Source organism: Astatotilapia calliptera, chromosome 2 (assembly GCF_964374335.1).
Source record: "Astatotilapia calliptera chromosome 2, fAstCal68.1, whole genome shotgun sequence".
In the NCBI taxonomy this organism is placed as follows: Eukaryota; Metazoa; Chordata; class Actinopteri; order Cichliformes; family Cichlidae; genus Astatotilapia; species Astatotilapia calliptera.
In genome coordinates, this window is record NC_137423.1 from 10,940,906 (window position 1) to 10,962,096 (window position 21,191).

The following is a 21,191-nucleotide window of genomic DNA, read 5'->3' on the forward strand; positions in this document are numbered from 1 at the left end:
AAATATGAGTAACTGTATTCCATTACAGTTACACCTTTGTTGAAATAAATGGATTACACAGCGGTATTTTCCTGTTTCGTATTGTCAGGGGTCAGGACTGTTTGGGTTTTGCTTGTGCTGTTGTTTTGTTGTTCCATGCAGCAGCGTTACGGTTGCCATGGTTACAGGGTGACGCTCTCTCTCTGTGTTTCCTGGGTGAGAGAGCGCCTTTTTATTGTTGTTGTTGTTGTGCTAAGCTAATAGGCAGAATGCTACAGGCATAGCCCTAAAGAACGTAGCCTCATGGGCGGTGTAGCCCGTGCTGCAGGGAGAATGGACCGCCATACCCGTTATGTGTCTGTGAGCGTGAGGAGGGAGAAAAGTGGAAAAGTACAAGTTGTCATCGAACAGAAACGGGAGCTGGAAGCATGTAAATATAATAATAACCACTGCATCCAAGAAGAGTGCCTGACGAGCCCAGTTGTAAGTAAGCTATTAAGACTCGACTGTACACAGTGTTTGTGTTTTTCTCCGAAATAATAAGTTCCGTTGGAGCAGCCTTTCAACACCTCTCTCTGTCTCTCACTAGCAAAGTTGACCCAGACAACAAAGTAAAGCTAGTTTTCGGCTACAAGCCGACACGGGACCGACTATTAGCCAGAGGTCCCTTTACCACAGCTGGGAGCCGCGGACCTTCAGTAATCGTAATAAATCACACAGCAATAGTACATTCATGTAGTTGTAAACAGCAGATAATATATTAAATAATCCAAAGTATTCAGAATGTGTTACTCTCATTGAGTAACGTAACGGAATACGTTACAAAATACATTTTGGGGCATGTATTCTGTAATCTGTAGTGGAATACATTTTAAAAGTAACCTTCCCAACACTGTGCTTGCGACACAGAGAGGAGAGGGCGGGGCAGCGGGGGTTCTCTGGCTGGCTGGAGCAGCATCTAATAACCAACTGGCAAAATAAAAACAAACCACCAAACACGAAAACGCCAGACATTATGATACAGACTTATAATTTGCACCAATGTTTTTTCGAAATTCTATACGTGAAAAGTGAGCGTGAGAGCCCTCTGTGCTCGCTGCTGAAGTCAAAGTAAACTTTGTCATCTCCGCTATATAGGTCCAGTATATAGAGAGACGAGAGGACGAGGCTCCAGTTACAGCAGTGCAAGTAAACAAACAATAAGTATAAGAAAGGTAAGAAAATAAATAAATATACTCTTTAGGACCAGGGGTAAAGGGATCAATAACAATTAGAGGGAGTGTTCGCCCAGGGCGCCAAACGGGCTAGGACCGCCACTGCTGACAGGAGTCAGAACTGCAGCTGCTGCTGTCATTTCACCTGTAACACAAATATTTGGTAATGAAATGTTGACCACAAAGGGCGCTGTGCCTCCCAGTGCATGTTTATCACAGAGAGTAACGTTATTGGAGTGTAGAAGCATAACAGACACGGTGCCTGCTCACACTGAACTTATTCTGTTAACAAACTGCATCAACGACATAGACGCTGTATCCACGCTGACGTGATGCCTTTGTAAAACTATGAGGAAGAATATCATATCTGTACTGATATGGGCTCGGCAAGGTGTTAGTGAAAGGATGCCACATCATTTGATGAGAATGCAGGTTTAACTGCTTTGTCGCCTTCATTCTTTAAACTCCAAAACTAACAGAGGTGTTTATTCTTCTTCATTAGATGAATCTTATTATTTCTACTAGGGAAATGCTCTCATTAATAATCTAAAGGTGGAAAAGGTTTTGTGAATATTTCATGTTTCATCCACGACGAGGTGGTATGGTAGCAGAGTGGCATGGCTGGATTTTTACAGCATATTGTGATCTAATAAAGGCTTCGGATTGAATTAGATCCTGATGGACTGAGTCTGTTTTCTTGCTGTTTGTGTCTGTGCAGTTAAAATCCTATCACATTCTCGTTTTGTTGGCGGCAGTCTTGCGTTATGAGTTTAGGTTCAGAGGTCGGTGCGTGGTCACTCAGTGCTGCTGTTGAATGATATCCAGAATACGAAAAGTCTCTGTAAGTGCACCAGAATAGCATGACATCATGCTTCTGTTGCTCTTCGGAAGGGTTTCTGCACTGAAGCGAAAGTGGATTAGTCATCAAGGACAGCGAGCGCGTCTGGCGATGATACCAGCGGTTCGAATTATCTTCTGGTCACTGCACAGTGGCGTCAGCTGTGCAGTGATTCAGACGTGCAGCTGCAGAAGCATCCAGCAAGGCGTGACTTCAGACTGAAGAAATGATTTAGTCATGTGATGTCTGTTTGTTTGGGGGATTTTTTAGGATAAGGACTTTGGGAAACAGACTCTCCATAAGGGTCACGCCAACCCGCTGGCGGAGGTGACGACCAGTCTGAAGACCTACCAGCACTTCACCCTGGAGAAGGCCTACTTGGGTGAGGACTTCTTCTGGGCCTTCACCCCGGTGGCGGGGGATTTCATACGGATACGATTCTTCACACCTGTTCGCATCGAAAGGTCAGTAACGAAGGACGGGATAGGGGGAGTACCACAGGTTAGAGTCTTCCCTCCGTCCCTGCTCCTCTTACTGAAATATCACCTCTCTCTCTTTCTCTCAGGTTTTTCTTCCGGAGCGGAAACATCGAACATCCAGGAGACAAACTTTTCAACACGTCGGTGGAGGTTCTGCCTTTCGATGTGAGTGTTCAGATACAGTTTTAATGGGTGGGGCATCCTGGGAAGCCTTAAAGTGTCCACATGCTTCTTTGCTAGCTGTTTTGGGTAAAAGTATAGAAGTTTAAAATCTTTTAGATGTGCTTACTTTCTTAAAAGATCATTTCGGTGCGGTCCAGCAGAGGGTCAACTGAGAACAATCTTCGCCCACTCGTGTGGTGGCTAGCAGCATCACCTCTCCTCGAGAAGGTCCAGGGTTTGAATCCAGGCTAAGGCCTTTCTGTGAGGAGGTTGTTCTCCATGTGCTTCCTCCAGCACAGTTCAAAGACATGCGTGAGGTTCAGTTTAATTTGGTCTTTGTCTCTGTTAGCCTGTGACGGCCGGGATAGGCTCCTGCACTGAATTGGATGAGGTTTTCATTTAATGGATAGATGGGTGAAATTTCTGCTTTTTGACCCAGTATCCATCACAATGACAGCAAAGGATGAGAGTGCAAAGTTAACATAGCCTTTAGAAACATCAAGGACGAGGCAGGCAGGCTGAAACAAACCGGAGTAATCCAGGAAGCCCCTAACCGAGAGATAAATTTCCATCTATAGCAGGAGACCATATCGGACTCTGCCATGAGTGCCTGCTATAAGTGAGAACAGATTCAGTTTGTGGTTTGTGGAAAAGGAGGCAGAGTGATGGATCACTGCCACTTTCTGTTTGTGGTCGACTGTAAAACAAAGGCTGAATGAAGCCGAGAGCCTCAGCGGGGCAGAGAGAGGTGGGCTGAGAGGAAGAGGAGCTCCTACCGAGATCAACAGGAGAGATAAAACGAGGAGAAGAATCGGTACGCGCTTACAGGAAGCTGAGCACACAGACACGTGCAGACCAGAGCTGGAGGAGGGAGGCGGTTGCTGCAGTAATGCTGACCAAGAGCAGGAAGGGAGGAGGAGAAGGAGGGGGTGGGACTGGATGATGGCCCTAAAAACTGCAGGTACACGCCAGAAAACGTAGCTGCACAAAACACGATTAATGCTAAATTTGTTAGAAATTTCATCGTCCATGCTGCGGCTGCTCCCGGGGCCGAAACATGTCAAAGTGTGGTTTGTGGAGCTGAATCGGTTTAGTTCATATGAAGCTCATATGTCTGTTGTTGTAAAGGCATCAAAGGGCTTCGGCTTTTCTGTGTATCGAGTTAGTAACGCCCAGAAAACCTGCAGTCGAGTTTTATCATCAGATCATCGCCTGAGAAGAGTCCAAAAATGATCAGTCTTCTTCTGCCTCCATCTCCTCCTATCCCAGCATCCCCCTCTGTCACACCAACCCTCTGCATGACCTCCTTCACAACATCCTTTCTGAGGTCCCCCTACCTGGCAGCTCCATCAGTATATCCGTATATGCTCATCTCCACCCGTTCCACCCCCTTCTTTTCTTCACCTCTCATGGTTTGGATGGTTGACCCCACGTATTTACACTCACCTGCCTCCCTCTCATTCACACTTATCTCTTTTTTCATTTGTGATTCAAACATGATGTGAATGTGTCAGTGGAGCCGTCAGTAATTGAGCTGTTCTGATAAGAGGATGATGGAGGTGAGCTGAAAAGAATTAATTTTAGGTGAAAAGGTCATTGAATTATCATATTAATATGTATGTAATGTGATCATTTAAACCGTTATGTTGAACCGGCGGTATTGTTTGATTTTTTGAGGCTGTAGGTGTGAATAATCGCTGTGACAGCTGAGAGCAGGTAAAATGATGTTGGTTTAAATGTCAGAGTGCGTCTTTAGGCAGCGTCTCCATTCAGAAGTTGATCAGCAGCCGGGACAGCGTCTCAGTCTGTGCGAGGACAGGAAACAGTGCAGGTGTGTGCGCACATGGGAAAGCTCCAGAGCCTTTATGAGTACTGTTACTCCGGCACAGGAAGCACGAGAAACAGCAGCAATGTTAATGAGTGAGCAGCTTAAAGTCAGAGTTTTCACTGGTGGATCTCCCTTTAGCTTCTTTTACCTGGCTAGATCACCATGGTAACAGGTGTGAAACACATGTATAAAGTGCAGAGGGGTGATGCGTTCGGGCTTTCGGTGGCAGTGCTGATCAGATACACAGTCGTATTTCACTAACAGCGACACAAACGGCACTGCAGTCTCAGTTTAGCTGTGCAGTTTTTAAAAAAATATCCTCTTTAATTCCTAATGTTGCTCTTTCTTGTGTCGCCTATACATTCATTTTGTATAAGCCGTGAGACCAGTTTTCCCGTGCTTCACTCGCGTACGTCAGTTTGAAGAGGAAAAAGAACTCCACGGGACTCTGATGTGAAAAGATGTAACAAAAAATTTATTTCACAGTTTGCATCTTACAGGAGTGGTCAGGTTTAACTTATCCTCAACAAAATAACCTACTACGGTAGGAAAACCGTGTGGCTCTGTTCTACCCTGCTGCCGCGTATAGTTTATGCCGTATTAACTCTTTTTCTCTCTCCCCCCTCCCGCACCGCATGCGCTAATTTGCATACATCCGTGATGCCCGGATTTTACTATAAACACGAGTCTTTAAGGCACATGTATTCATGGTACTACGTAACCAAACCAACACAGCAATAAAATAATTTTAGTTCCACCATAAACATGCATTTACTTCCTAAATTATTAATTACACAAACAAGCTTAACAACAGCGAAATATAAATACTAAAACATATGAACTATCTTAACTTGGCTCCCACAAATTTCCTGTCTGTCTTCTGAGTGTTTCCGCCTGTGTCTCGTCAACGACTCGCGTTTGTGTTTCCGTTCTTGTTGCTTCTTCAGACAGATCCTGTGACTCAGCAGAACGTCCTTCCAGTAACCTGAAACAATCATTTTCTGTGTGACTCTATAAGTTTCTCACTATACTGCGTTACTTCAGTTCATTGAGGTTTGCGGTATTCATTCATGCACAGGTCTCTGAAGGTCCCATCACAACATCTCAGTCGGTTGAGGTCTGGACTCTGAGTGGACCGTTGCAGATTTGCTGCGCTGCTCTGGATCATTGTCCTGTTAATGACCCAGTTTGGTCTGAGCTTTAGCTGTGGGACAGATTTCCAGAAGTCTTGTTGTTTATTCAGAAGCAGCTTTGCAAATCTAAACCGTGCTGCAATTTCTTTTTACAGAGAAAAGACTTTCTCCTGGAAACCCTTCTGCATAATACCTTAGAATTTAACTGTGCTTTTTACCAGGAACGAGGAAACGAGCTATCCTCAGGGATGTGTGACACCCTTGCTTTGTTATTCCTGTCAGAATGGAGAGTTTTGGTAGTTTTTTTAAAGTTAAACAAATCCAGTTGACCTGAGGTGTGTCACATGCACCCCACAGTGCTTTGATTGTTTAAGGAGGTAAATGAGGTTCTGAAAAAAGTGAAAGTTTTTCAGAAAAGGGTACTCAGTGTTGCATTATTTCAAGTAAAATCCTGATTTAATGTTACAAGTATAGTGTGATGCTTTAACCGTGGTGCTGTTGTATTCATAATAATAATAATAATAATAATAATAATAATAATGTATACTCTATTGATCCCTGTGGGGAAATTCCTCTCTGCATTTAACCCATTCACTCAGTGAAGCAGTGGGCAGCCATTGGGCGCCTGGGGAGCAGTTTGTAGGGATTGTTCAGAGGTACCTCAGGGTAGCCGTTCAGTGGATTCAACCCCCGACCTTCCGGTCACGGGGCCACCACTCTACCTACTGAGCTATCCCTTCCCCATTATATGAGAAGTTATTAAACTTTTAGTGTGTAAAATGAGCCCAAAGCTGCAGAAAACACAAGTTCTGAATCTAAATAGAAAAGTTAAACATAGCTGGAGGAGAGGAGCTGGTTTTTTTTTTTTATTGCTTTTATTGCACATGTAACTGATCCATGATAAAAATGAGTTTTCTCCTTATTATAACTATAATTGAGACTCTCCAGCTTTCAATGAATGGCCTTAGATTAGATTTCTAATTGAATGATGAGGCGTTTTCTTTCTGACACACTAACGATACAAACACAGAGTCAAATAATCTAATTGATTAACTGATCGGCTGGTGTTTCGTTTGCTTCCAGAATATCCAGGCAGAGAAAGAGGCCTTGATAGAAGGGAAGGAGAAAACGCCAAAGTACCACCGGACCGAGGACGGCTTCATCAGAATCGGTGAGTGATGGCACACAGACAGCAGACAGCTGTGTGCAGCTTCACCGAGTTTCCTCGATCATCATGAAGTGATGGGTGTAGCAGCAGCTGAGGACGTGCGACTGACTGCTGCATTTGAGGAGCTGTAATGAGCTCTTTCCCTGCACATGAGCTGTCACAGTTTACATCTGCAGGGAGGGAAAACGCTCCTTTTACTCTTTTATCTTCCTGAGCTGTGGAGTGAACTTCGACACGCAGTCTTTACAGCTGATCGAGTTCGGCTGTTCTCCATTTTAAGAACCTGTACTTGTAAGCAGCTCCACAAAACTGCCAATCAGCAGAGCTCAGTGCTGAATATTTCACCTCCCAGCAAGGATTATTGTAAAGAAAGCACCTTGGAACAGCTGATCTTTCAAATATCTGAGCCCTGTGCGCTAAAAAGTCACATTAATTTGATTTTTGATTATATTTTGAGTTTTTTTCTCAGGAATGATCTGTGTTTGTGACCATAGACTGTTCACTCGCTGCTTTGTAGTCTTTCCATTTTAAATCCTGTGGGCATATCACACACACGGACACATCTGATAATTAGCGCTCAGTCACATCCAAATAAAATAAATTTTTAAAAAAAACTGGAATCTCAGACAGTCAGTTAGTACAGTAATCTCACAGCAGCCATATTATTGGTCAGATGATGTTATTAAAGATGCTCCAACAGCACAAAGAGGTCCACTTCAGGGACTCCAGTGATCTGAGGTGACAGCTAGCAGCTACAGTCACCTGTGTCTCCATCCACCTTTCAGTCAAAGAAGCCACACCCCTAACAAAGCATAATAATTTAACCCTATATAATATTTTAACAGGTGACTTATAACTGTACCGTTGCTTTGAAGGATTAAATTATCTACAGAGACCAAAACCATTTTTGTATGAGGCTCTAAACATGTTTATTTCTGCTGTAAAGTTTTAACATGGTGGTCTATGGGGTCTGGCTGACTGCTGGAGCCTCTGGTGGACAGTAGAGGAACTGCGGGCTTTGGCGCTGCGCTTTTATTTGGTGTATTTTTTCAGCTCGTGGAGGTTTCGTGATTCACAAGGCGAAAACCCACAAACTTCTCCTCCTTTATTTTTGTATATTGAATAATTTAACAGTGATGTTCTGCACATCTTTAACCAGCACGTAGCCTGACAGGTTTGGTGTTTTCCAAACTTTAAGAGCTGAACAACAACTTTTGTTATGAAAACTTTGCATTAGATTGTAAAAACTGACAGGCTGAAGGCCAAAACTTGGTTCCGCTGTGGATGTGAGAAGGTAAAGAGGCAGGTATCGTGCTGAGATCTTACATCAGTCCGCTTTCCATCTGGTAGAAATCCGGCCTTGCAGGATGATGCTCGTAAAAATGTAAACTTTATTTATAAGTAAAAATGAGCAGATGAAAGAATAAGCAGAAAAAGTTAGAGACTGTGCGTAGGTGCGTTCAGTCAATCGATCAATAAACTCGCCGGGAATAGATTTCATGTCACAGGTTGGATTTTCAGTGTAGCCTCGGGGTTTCACACACATTGGCAGACTGTCAGATTTATCTTTTCATTACTGGAATTTGTTTTTTCTCCAGCTGGGCTGATTTCAGCAGGATTAACTGGAACCTTCAGTAAATAAATTAAGGTGCCCTGACATGCTGTGTGAAGTTATTTGACTTAAAATAAATAAAAACTGAAATAAAACCAACAGAACAAAATTAATCTGCTCATTTTCTTTGCATCGGGAGCACCGAGCATCCTTGGTCAGTTTCTATTATATGAATGCAAACATTGAAGCTTCTGGCCTATTTAGCTCATCTACTCTTTTAGATTATTCTGGACCACAGTCGTCTTTTTGTCTTTCTCATTATTTGCATGAAAGACGTTGTTTTGTGCATGTTTGAATCCACCTGAAGGAATCAGGACTTCAGAGGGAAAGAAGATACTGGCCTACAGCAGGTGGAAGGAGCGCCAGTGTGGGCTGACATCATAAATTACCAGCAGCTCTTTATCCCCTTCATCAATTTTTCAGATGAGTCGGCGGATCGATCCAGCCGCGCTCCTTCACTCTATTCATTTCATCGTGCTGCCTTCAGGAGACCTGCATCCAATTTCAGTGTGTGAGATCTTCTGTGTGAGAATTAACCGTCTGAGAGAGTCAGGACTAAACGGCATGTTTGAAGGAGGGTGGGCTACAGAAAGGAGGGAACTTCATTTCAGTGAAGTTCAGGTTCCTCCTCCAGTCTGTCATGTCCCAGCATCGAGCCTGAAAGAGCCCAAACACGTGGTTCTGTCCTGGAAAGGTCAATGTTCCCGTCACTTCCACAGAAATCAAAAGTTTACAGAAACTTTTAAGCGCTTCAAACTTTATTTTGTATAAATTTATTTTTGAGAAGCTCGGCATCTTAAACACGCTTTGAATTTTTGTGGAAAATTCCTTCACAAAGAGATCAGTCCTGAGGGGGAAGCATGGGAACTTGGATGTTTTCACTTTTCCTCTAGCACCACCACGAGGCTCGCATTGTTTCAGTTAAAAATGTAATCACCCATCAGACAATTGGGATGGACTTTGGTTCAGTTCATTTAATCAAGCTCAAGAATTCTGGAGAATTCATACCCGAGTATTTCTATTCATCCTCCTTTCTGCTTCCTGTGCTTTAATCTAGACTTGAAGTGGACCTGAAGTCTGCTGTTTGTTGCCTGAAAGTGTAAAATGTCATCCTCTTAAAAGATTTGTTTCCCGCCTCTGTCGGCGTTTATTGTAGGAGAAACAAAAAGAAAGCTCCCATGTCAGCCCAAGAACTGCCGTCTGATTATTTTTTATTCTCTATGTTCTGAGCCTTTGTGTGATCTGTGTTTCTGGGGACAGCTCTCAGACAGCCGTATACACGAGTCTGGATACTGAGTGAAAACCATAATACCCACAATAATATCAGATAATTCCCTGTGATAAACAATAACACGCTCCCCAGATGCTGTTCTCTGTCAGGATTACAGTCGCTACCTGGAAGCATCACTGCCAGCATGATAATCCTAGTAAATAAATCCTCTGAGGGATTATTGCTCTGTTGAGGTTCAGTTGCCCTGAAACCAACCTCTGCTGGAAGACCCGATACCGGCAGGACGCCAGAGAGGGTCTGATGGAGACTGAGGCTTTTTTCCTGATAGTCAGGCTCAGAGAAAGCTGGAACCACAGGGGTCAATAAATGGATGGTGGGAACACGTAATGGGTCTTAATAACCCTGTAAATCTGCACAGAAAGCATAACAATCCCTTAATTACTTCAAAATCCCTTTTAAAATGCTAAAAAAGCAGGTTAAAGATTCAAATAAACCTTCGTTAAAGATAAGATGTTTTATCTGAGCCAAAAGTAGGTATATCAAGAGGTCAGTTTTTACCCCTCAGTGTGAAAATCTTGGGGTATTTTCGTCCCACCAGGGCGGCTGGGCGGGGTGATGCAATTGTGTGAACAATTTGTGAACACAATAACTTCAGAGCGAGGCAATGTAGGATTTTAAAGTCTATACTATAGGTGTTTCTAGTAAAATCTCAGTGAAAAGCTTTCAGGCGCAATATCTCAAAAAGGAGTTATACCACATTTATACCACAGGTGCATGTACTATGAGGCTGGAGGTGAGCACTGCCCACCGCCAGTATTTTTGTGAAGCATGTTCTTTGTCATGCAGGAGCCAAACACAGGCACAAAAATTAGTGACCAAAACAAAAAGTGAGTTTTATTCTATTCAAGGGTACAGAAAGACAAAACAGAATAAAGCACACCCAAATCAAGTGAAGAAGAAGCCTGACAAAGACTGAAAGTACATAATGAAGAACAGAAGTATGTGTTCCTCTGACCCGGGTAACTTTTGGGTTAGGTCTGGGTTTTAAGATCAAAGTGGGCTTTAAATGTAAAATGAGTACAGCTCTGTTGTATTCGCATTTCCCTGATGATCAGTAACTTTATTCCCTCCAAACAACTCTACAGTCATTTTATTGTTGTATAAGATTTAATGTCTCATCTTAAAACAGAGCAGCTATTTGAACTTATATAAAATTTACACATGGACTAAACCATTTATTATGTTTTTATCTGCTATTATTGTTATTGTTTGGAAATACTTAGTTGTCTGCTGTCAGTACATTTATCTATAACTATGAGTGAAACCGTGGATTAACTTGCCATGTTCATGTGACCATTTATCCTGATTACTGATGTTAGAGTAAATGAATCCAGATAAAAGAAAAATACTGTGGATATGTGGATCTCATTTCATAGTGCAGGGTCCAGGATAATAAGGTGAAGCCAATGAGGGCAGAGCAGACAGTCATAACAGAGGGACAACACAGGAAGTAAAATCACCAAAGTGACATGTCCAAAATAACAGGAAACAGCAAAGAACAAGACTTTAGAAAACCTAGGCAGGGAGGTCACCGGGGAAAAATGTGTATCCCTTGAGCAGTTGGCATGTGGTTGCAGGCTGCTGTATTTAAATGGATGAAATAGATCGCAAAGAGGATGCTGCACCATTAACTGCCTTGTGTTTACTTTGGTCGCTGGCAGATTAAATAAAATGACAGTAGAAATCTCTGTAAATTTAAAAAGCTGTCACAGTGCACTTCTGTTTGAAACCATCCTCACTTCTCCTGTCAGGTTATTGAGCCTGTTGATCTTCATCTTTTCCAGGAACGTTCCATAATGGCATCGCAGAGGGGGAGGTGGACCCCAGCTTCGGGCCCCTGGAGGCCATGCGTCTCTCAGTGATCACGGACTCACCAGTCTGGGTGATCCTCAGCGAGGTGAGATCGCCTCAGAGTTAAATCAAACTAAAACTAACCAAAAGACAGTGTTCTGTTGAGACATTTATCCACACTTACTGCTGAGTATTGACAGAAGAAGTCCTTGGAGAGGATTCTGAAGTCTCCGGGGTATAATGTGCTGCCTCTTGGCCAGGACTCCCTTGAAAAAGAGGTCTTTGATCTCAACGGGACATTCCTGGTTAAATAAAGGTTAAATAAATAAATAAATAAAGTATTCTGTAATCCTTTCTTTACTCTGTCTGTACAAACTGGTCCAGTATATTAAGTCCTTTTCAGTGAATGTGGTCCCAGTGCCCAATCTAAGAACTAATTTCAGGTATATTCACCAGAAAGAGACAGAAAGTTGGTACCACTGATGTCAGTATCCAGCAGGTTTTCTGAAAGATTTCTTTAAAAAAAAAAAAAATTTATTGTATTTTATTTCATTGGACTGATAGTTCAGGAAGCAGAGCTGTGCCCTGAATCAGCTACAGTAGCTCCAGTTAGTGACAGACTGCAGTAAAGTTGACTATTAGGCCGACAGTTGTCATGTCTTATCAGAGCTTAGATAAGATCCACGCACAAACGATGACAGCACAGTGAATATTAACTGAAAGCTCTCCTGTAGTAATGCGGCCAACACACCGGGAAAGCAACCTGTGAGTCTCCAGATGGAACGATAATTAGAGCGTGGCTGAAAATAAAAACAGCTTGAATCTGTGCTGCAGCTCGCCCATCAGCTGTGAAGCAAAGCTGCAGACGCATCAGTCTCGATAATGATTGGATTTATAGATGCAGGGCCACACGTGAAACTGGGCACAGCTTGTGATGAATGCTCTCACTTTTTCTGAGCAGCCACCTGCTTTTTCAGAAACTGATCAAACATCCAGGTTACCGCGCTTGTTTCTGCTCCTCTCATTAAAGTTTATTCAAACTTTAATAAATCTATCATATCTTCTGAATATCCCCTGTATTTGGAGTTACGAGGGGTCAGATAGGCTATATAAGTGAAAAGCGGCAGGTTTGGACCCCCACCATACTTCCTGTGTGATCGTGCAAAGCAGCTGATGCTGAGCAGGTCAGGCGGGTTTGTCTCGTTATTATTTTAGTGATTCTCTGTGACTCACGCCTTGGCCGTCTCTCCTCTCTCAGATCTTCATAAAGAAAGCCGAGTAAAGCTCCGCCCCCTCGAAGTTACCTCAGCGGCGTTCAGACGAGCTGACCAGAAGCTCCTCTGCTCCCGTCCTGCCTCGTCCCGCTCACCAGATCCCCACCGCGGTGCCACAGCGCCGCCGCCTGGCAGGACCTCGGTGCTGCAGGACTGAACAGATCAGAGACTGAGACACAGCGACAGGTGGGCTCACCTGTCTCCACCCAGAGGAGTGATGTCATTACTCCTCATCCTGTATTTATGTGTACATACAGTAAGCTCAATGTTGAAACACTGGTAATCACGGAGGCTGTGGCAAGAGCGGCGAGCCACCTCTGATGATTGATCTGCTGCTTTGGGACTTCCTGTCTGCAGACGGGACCTTCCTGCCCCGCCCACAGTACCCGTGTATGTGCGTCCACTCGCTGCGTGTGGTGATGTGTGTGCTGCAGGCGTTTCCCCTCCTTCAATTTGCCTTAACAAAGAGCAGAGTCACTTCAAACAGGCCCCGCCTCCCAACATGTAGCGTCCACAAATACCCAGAATCCTCTGCTGCAGCCTCGGACCTTCTTCCCGTTATCGTGGTTTCAAACTACTGACGAAGACGCCGACGAGTTTCTGTTCATGACCACATCTTTAAGTTACCGAGGCCTTCACACTGACTGCTCTGTGTCCTGATTACTCTGATTACTCTGCAGTACACCACTGTACCCTGAGGCATTCCTCAGTACCATGTAGTACTCTGATTACTCTGCTGTACTCCACTGTGCTCTGAGGTATTCCTCAGTACCATGCAGTACTCTGATTACTCTGCTGTACTCCACTGTGCTCTGAGGTATTCCTCAGTACCATGCAGTACTCTGATTACTGTGTAATACTCTGATTACTCTGACATACTCCAGTGTACTCTGAGGTATTCCTCTGTGTTTTGCAGTACTCTGATTACTCTGCAATACTCCATTGTATTCTGAGAGTCTTTGGTACTCTGTGGTTCCTCATTAGTACTCTGAAATACGCCACTGTATCCTGAGATATTCCACATCACTTTGACTGTTATTCAGTACTCTAATTACATTAAAATAGTCTAGAGTACTCAAAAATATTCCACAGTACTCTGAATTCCTCAGAAGACTGTAAAATGCTTTGAGGTATTCCACAGTCTCCTGAGGTACCATGGAGTACTTTGAGGGTTTGTTTTTTTTTAATACTTTGAGGTACACTCCACAGTACTTTGAAGTACTCAACAGTCCCCTGATTACTCTGCATTGGTCTTACTCTGCAGTACTCTTAAATACTTCGCAGTACTGTGAGGTATTCCACAGTACTATGCAGTACTACTACAGTGTGCCTCAGAACACTGGGGTAATCAGGGTACTGCAGAGAGTATTGAAAAATAATCAGAGAACCGTCCCTCAGAGGGACTCTGAGATATTATGGACTAATCTGAGATACTTTGCAGTACTCTGATGTATTTTGTAGTACTCTGATGTACTCTGTTGTACCACTTGGGTACTTTTCCTTCTTGTGTCTTCTCCACAGGTCGATTTTTAGTTTTTCTGAGCAGACGCCGTCGTCCTTCGGCTCTTTGTCTCGCGCTGAGCGACGGTGTCAGTGTCGTCTTACAGGAGAGAAGTTTGTGATAAATTGTTCCCTCGTTTGCAGATTTTAATCTGTTCCCCGAACAGCTGCCTTAAAGTGACGTAATTCATGACATTATCATTGTTTCTTTTGTGCGTCTAACTTTGGACCGACTGAATTTAATTGACTTCATGTTGGATCGACTGATTTATGAGCACATTTGTCAGATTTAGGGGCCACATTACCTCTCTGAAAGACCGAGAGCGAAATGAACATCCTGTCAAAGTTTATTAAAACTCCAGAATCACTTTTAAGGACTTACGTTCTTGGGTTTTCGAGGTGGATAATGGCCAGGGCTCTGATTAATCTCCTGGGTTCTGGACATTTTGAGGTCTTGAACTGGACTAAAGTGAAGAGCGAGGGGCCGTCCGGAGGCTCTCTCCTTCTCTAGTGGTTCTGTGGTTTAACAATGAGTAAATATGTGGTGTTCTAAGTGCTGTCATCTGCCTTTAAAACACAAATGTAGGACAAAAGAGTGTTTTAGTGTGTTGTTCCTTCTGTAACATTTAATGCTGTTTTAACTTAATTTCACCCGTTATTTCTGCACTTCTGGGAGCTTTAAACCATGTTATGAAGTGCGAGTGTGGCTCGAAGGTTATTGCTTTGATGCCTGTCACGCTGCGGTTATACTGGGCAGCTTCCAGTGGATGTGTTGAAGTGCACTGCCTTTGCACTCAGTGCAGTCGCTCATAAGAAACAACAAAACATACCCAGTAATTCTAATTTGTTTCCATTATTATTGTACTAATTATGTCTTCAAATACACACAACAACAGTGAAGTGAAGCTGAAACATGAAACCGTATTTTATTCACAGTAAAACACTGAAAACGCGGTAACACGTCTCTAAAAAGGGCCACATTTCCCTCTGTGCAGCATCTCCTCTTCTTTGAACAACAGTCTGTAAACATCTGGGCACTGAGGAGAGCGGCTGCTGGAATTTTTCAAGAGGAATAGCATCACATTCCTCTCTGATTCTAGCTGCTCACACAGTACAAATTGGCTTGCTAATATGCAGAAACACCACAGGATGTAGCTTTGACGTCTATAATCTGCTCACAGAAATCCACAGGAACAGGCTAAGTGAAGTAAAGGAGGTAAATGAACCACGGGAACAGTTTATCGAGACTCTCCTGCATTAAGATGTGTCTCTCTTTCCTGTACAAACTGTCACTAGTTCAGATTTTCAGATGTGAAGTCAGCTGATCAGTGATATTAGGCTAAATTAACTCTAGCTTCAGGAAACATCCCAGGATTTTATTTTTTTTTATTTTCTTTGAAAGATGCACTGGAATGCATTGCTATCATCTTGTATGTGTCTTTTGTATCCTTTAGATAAACTCTATTTAAATGAGCTTAAACTTCTATCCAATCTGTGAATTGTAATAAAGACAGAAATTTAAGTGGTTTCCTCGTGTCTTTTAATTTCAGCATCTCTTCTAATGCAGGAAAGTCTTTCTTTTTCCAGATTCCACCCCCCGTGAGGTTTGTTAAAACTGAGCAAAAAGCTTCCTAAATAATTAATGTTTGCTCGTTTTTGTCATTTTCTGATCAGATTAATGCATTCATACTGACGTTTCTGTAATGAGGTGAATTGACAGGCTTTATGAATGAAGAGGAATTCACATTCAAAAAATTTACTTCACACTGTCACGAAAACTAAACTTCACTTTGACATAGAGACATGAAAAAAGGAGAAGGTATGGAGGAACGTTTTGTGAAAATATTTACAGAATATATTAAAAAGGTCTTGGCTACTCTTTTCAGATGAAAGCTGACATTTTCCAGGGGTGTATCTGACATCATCTGGCTTCTCATGATGGAAAATTCATTGTATGTTTGTACGTTCAAGTGTGAGTCAAATAAGGAAACTGTAGGATTAATTAGGAAAATAAATCAGTGCATCATCTGCATGTAAACTGACATTTTCCAAGGAACTGAGCATTCTGAGCAGATTCAGTAAAAAACACAGGTCCTTATTCTGAGCCTTTTGGTACACCAGTATTTATTGTAAAGGTGAAGAAACAGATTCACAGACCAGAATGTGAAGCACAAACTGCTCGTCATCATCATCAATGTGAATTTCAGTCAGGGTGATAACTCGATCATCGTGCTGTGGTTCTGCTCTTAAATGAACTGATTGATAAATGGGATGAAGAGTAACTTCGTCAGCAGAGCTGTTTCCATCGAAACTATCCAACAACAGAAAATTTCTGCTCTGCACCGTTGTATCTGTACTACAACAGGACAAAAAAACATACATACATATGACACAGGAGTGCTGTTATGAGGTTAAGTGTTAAAAAGCATCTTTTTCTACTTACTTTATTTACTTTTACACTTCAGTCATAAAATAGAGTGAAAATAGGGTTTTTCATCACTTTTGAACATTTTAATACTGCAGTAATTATAAATGATTCTATGAATGAAATTAATGACATTTGGTTGTTCCAAATGTCAGTAAGGACTTGAGGTATGCGCATATTTGGCTGTAGAGTTGTCAGGTGGGTGATGTGGAAGAGGCGAGTAGTTTTCTGGAAACTTCGTTTCATCACAAAAATGATGAAATGGCAGCATCACTCATTGTTTTTTGCAGGAGCTGCTTCATCACACAGACTCTATGATCTTCATTTCAGGTGGAGAACTGAATGTTTGTCTATAGTCTTGTAGGTAAGGTCTTTACCTTACAATATGATGTGCTTTGGATTTTTTATGAGCCTAATCTAAATCAAACTGAATTGATTTGAATTTAAAAGTGTGTTTATGTCCAACTCAATCTGAAAAAAGTCAGGTGACAAGAAGTGCTGAAGACTAAAGAAATTCATCCATCCATCCATTTTCATCCGCTTTGTCCGGGGCCGGGTCGCGGGGGCAGCAGCCTAAGCAAAGAGGCCCAGACCTCCCTCTCCCCAGCCACCTCCTCCAGCTTATCCGGGGGAATACCAAGGCGTTCCCAGGCCAGCCGAGAGATATAATCTCTCCAGCGTGTCCTGGGTCTGCCCCGGGGCCTCCTCCCGGTGGGACATGCCTGGAACACCTCACCCAGGAGGCGCCCAGGGGGCATCCTTGTCAGATGCCCGAACCACCTCAGCTGGCTCCTTTCGATGTGGAGCAGCAGCTGCTCTACTCTGAGCCCCTCCCGGATGGCCGAACTTCTCACCCTATCTCTAAGGGAGAGGCCAGCCACCCTTCGGAGGAAGCTCATTTCTGCCGCTTGTATCCGCAATCTCGTTCTTTCGGTCACTACCCACAGCTCGTGGCCATAGGTGAGGGTAGGGACGTAGATCGACCGGTAAATTGAGAGCTTCGCTTTTACACTCAGCTCCCTCTTCACCACGACGGACCGGTGCAGCGTCCGCATTACTGCAGCTGCAGCCCCAATCCGTCTGTCGATCTCCGGCTCCCTTCTCCCATCACTCGCGAACAAGACCCCGAGATACTTGAACTCCTCCACTTGGGGCAGGAACTCATCCCCGACCCGGAGTGGGCACTCCACCCTTTTCCGGCTGAGAACCATGGCCTCAGATTTGGAGGTGCTGATCCTCATTCCCGCTGCTTCACACTCTAAAACCGCATTGTTCCTCCTGTATCCGAGGTTCGACTAACGGACGAACTCTCCTTTCCAGCACCCTGGCATAGACTTTCCCAGGGAGGCTGAGGAGTGTGATCCCCCTGTAGTTGGAACACACCCTCCGGTCCCCTTTCTTGAAGATGGGGACCACCACCCCGGTCTGCCAGTCCACAGGTACTGCCCCTGATCTCCACGCAACATTGCAGAGGCGTGTCAACCAGGACAGCCCTACAACGTCCAGAGCCTTCAGGAACTCGGGGCGGACCTCATCAACACCAGGGGCTCTGCCACCAAGGAGTTGTTTAACTGCCTCAGTGACCTCGCCCCCGGAAATTGGCGGGTCATTCCCCTCATCCCCAGACTCTGCTTCCTCCTCGGAAGACGTGTCAGTGGGATTAAGGAGGTCCTCGAAGTATTCCTTCCACCGCCTGACAATTTTCTCAGTCGACGTCAGCAGCGCTCCGCCAGCACTATACACAGTGCAGGTAGAGCACTGCTTTCCCCTCCTGAGACGTCTGACGGTTTGCCAGAATCTCTTCGAGGCAGCCCGAAAGTCTTTTTCCATGGCCTCTCCGAACTCCTCCCACACCCGAGTCTTTGCTTCAGCCACTGCCCGAGCCGCATTCCGCTTGGCCTGTCGATACCTGTCGGCTGCCTCCGGAGTCCCACAGGCTAACCAAGCCCGATAGGACTCCTTCTTCAGCCTGGTGGCTCCCTTCACCTCTGGTGTCCACCATTTGGTTCGGGGATTACCACCACGGCAGGCACCAACCACCTTGCGGCCGCAGCTCAATGCAGCAGCTTCGGCAATGGAGACGCTGAACATGGTCCATTCGGACTCAATGTCCCCAGTCTCCCTCGGAATGCTGTTGAAGCTCTGCCAGAGGTGTGCGTTGAAGATCTCGCGGACTGGGGCCTCTGCTAGACGTTCCCAGCACACCCTCACTACGCGTTTAGGTGCACCAGGTCTGTCCAGCATCTTCCCCCGCCACCTGATCCAACTCACCACCAGGTGGTGATCAGTTGACAGCTCAGCCCCTCTCTTTACCCGAGTGTCCAGAACATATGGTCGCAGGTCTGCTGATACGATTACAAAATCGATCATCGACCTACGGCCTAGAGCATCCTGGTGCCACGTGCACTTATGGACACTCTTATGTTCGAACAGGGTGTTCGTTATGGCCAAACTGTGATTAGCACAGAAGTCCAATAACAGAGCACCGCTCGGGTTCAGATCAGGGAGGCCGTTCCTCCCAATCACGCCCCTCCAGGTCTCGCTGTCGTTACCCACGTGAGCATTGAAGTCTCCCAGCAGGACAACAGAGTCTCCAGGTGGAGCACCCTCCAGCACCCCCCCCAGGGACTCTAAGAAGGCTGGGTACTCTGAACTGCCACTCGGCGCATAAGCGCAGATGACAGTCAGGACCCGTTCCCCGACCCTAAGGCGCAGGGAACAAACCCTCTCGTCCACCGGGAAAAACCCCAACGTACCGGCAGCAAGCCGAGGGGATATTAGGATACCCACCCCAGCCCGCCGCCTCTCACCAGGGGCAACTCCAGACTGAGACAGAGTCCAGCCCCTCTCCAGGAGACTGGTTCCAGAGCCCAAGCCATGTGTAGAGGTGAGCCCGACTATATCTAGCCGGTACCTCTCAACCTCACGCACTAACTCGGGCTCCTTCCCCACCAGAGAGGTGACATTCCATGTCCCTATTGCCAGTCTTGGCAGCCGGGGGTCAGTCCGCCAGGGCCTCCGCTCCTGGCCGCCACCCGGCACACAATGCACCCGACCCCTATGGCGCCTCCTGCGGGTGGTGGGCCTGCGGGAGGATGGGCCCATGTCTCCTCTTCGGGCTGTGCCCGGCCGGGCCCCATGGACTAAGGCCCGGCCACCAGACGCTCGCCCTCGGGCACCCTCCCCGGGCCTGGCTCCAGGGCGGGGCCCCGGTAACCCTATCCCGGGCAGGGTAAACTGTTCCCTCGATGTCCTTTTCATAAGGGTCTTATGAAGACACTAAAGAAATTAACTCTTTTAATTACGATCACTTTAAAAGTCACAAATAATTCAGCAGGTGGATGGGTACCTTTAACAACCAGCTCTGGAAGAGAACTGAGTTTTGGTTTAGAAGGGTAACGGCACCGGCACGGTGGTTAGCACTGTTGCCGCACAGCAAGAAGGTCCTGAGTTCAATTCCAACATCAGGCCGGTGCCTTTCTGTGTGGAGTTTGCATGTTCTCCCCGTGTTTGCGTGGGTTCTCTCCGGGTACTCCGGCTTCCTCCCACCGTCCAAAGACATGCAGCTTGTGGGGATAGGTTAATTGAATAATCCAAATTGTCACTAGGTGTGAATGTGTGAATGAAAGTGAGTGTGAATGGTTGTCTGTCCCTGTGTGTTGGCCCTGCGACAGACTGGTGACCTGTCCAGGGTGTACCCCGCCTCTCGCCCTATGACAGCTGGGATAGGCTCCAGCGCCCCCCGCGACCCTGAAAAGGATAAGCGGAAGCGAATGGATGGATGGGTAACGGCACCATGTGGTGTGGCGGTCACATGCAGGAAGATCACATGATTCTTAGAGCTCTGCTCTGACACAGAGTCAAGCATCAGAACATTTTCTTCGATGATAAAGCATCACTATCTGTGGCTCCATAGTGTAGGGATTAACACCTTCAGCTAATACACAGAAGATCCCTTTTCAAGTCCAGGAGGTCACCCAAATCTCTGGGGACAGCTGGAAGGTCATCTGATCTGAAAACCTGACAAAATCAAGCATGCCGATCTATTTGCTGTGGCGACCCCTGGTGAATAAGGGAACAGCCCAAAGAAGCTTTATAAAGAATCAGTCTTATGTGATTTATGTTTATTCAGTCGCTGCTAATGTAACGGAGCGGAAAGGCTGATTTTATTTCCACGTTGTTTTTGTGTTTTTAAAAGGAAGGAGACCTTCCTAAAAACGGGCAGAGCAGTGGAGCCGCCAAGGGAAACACACAATTTAAACTGTAAGATTAAAAATATAATTTATTATATTTAAATAGTTAAAAATGTAAGATAAATTAAAACAACCTTGGCCAAGGGATAACACAATAAAAAGCAATAAAACACAACGTTAAAAGTCCAGTGGCATCCGCCACGATATAAAAGTCACAAAGAACTAAAAAAGTCCAGCGAAGTGATGTAAAAGGGAAACCCAGCGGAGTCCTCGCCTTCCTCCCCGCATTCCGCGTCCTGGTACG

General features: G+C 45.0%; 1 protein-coding gene across 1 annotated transcript in view; it reads left to right on the plus strand.

The window, feature by feature from the left end:
• The window catches only part of mgat4b (alpha-1,3-mannosyl-glycoprotein 4-beta-N-acetylglucosaminyltransferase B), a 125,920-nt gene extending 111,486 nt beyond the window's left edge, over positions 1 to 14,434 (plus strand). The window contains exons 11-15 of the mRNA XM_026184560.2: positions 2,302 to 2,495; positions 2,597 to 2,675; positions 6,717 to 6,804; positions 11,489 to 11,601; positions 12,754 to 14,434. Coding sequence (XP_026040345.1) covers positions 2,302 to 2,495; positions 2,597 to 2,675; positions 6,717 to 6,804; positions 11,489 to 11,601; positions 12,754 to 12,777 — 498 coding nt within the window. The 3' untranslated portion in view covers positions 12,778 to 14,434. The remainder of the gene's footprint in view (positions 1 to 2,301; positions 2,496 to 2,596; positions 2,676 to 6,716; positions 6,805 to 11,488; positions 11,602 to 12,753) is intronic.
• The last annotated feature ends 6,757 nt before the right edge of the window (positions 14,435 to 21,191 follow it).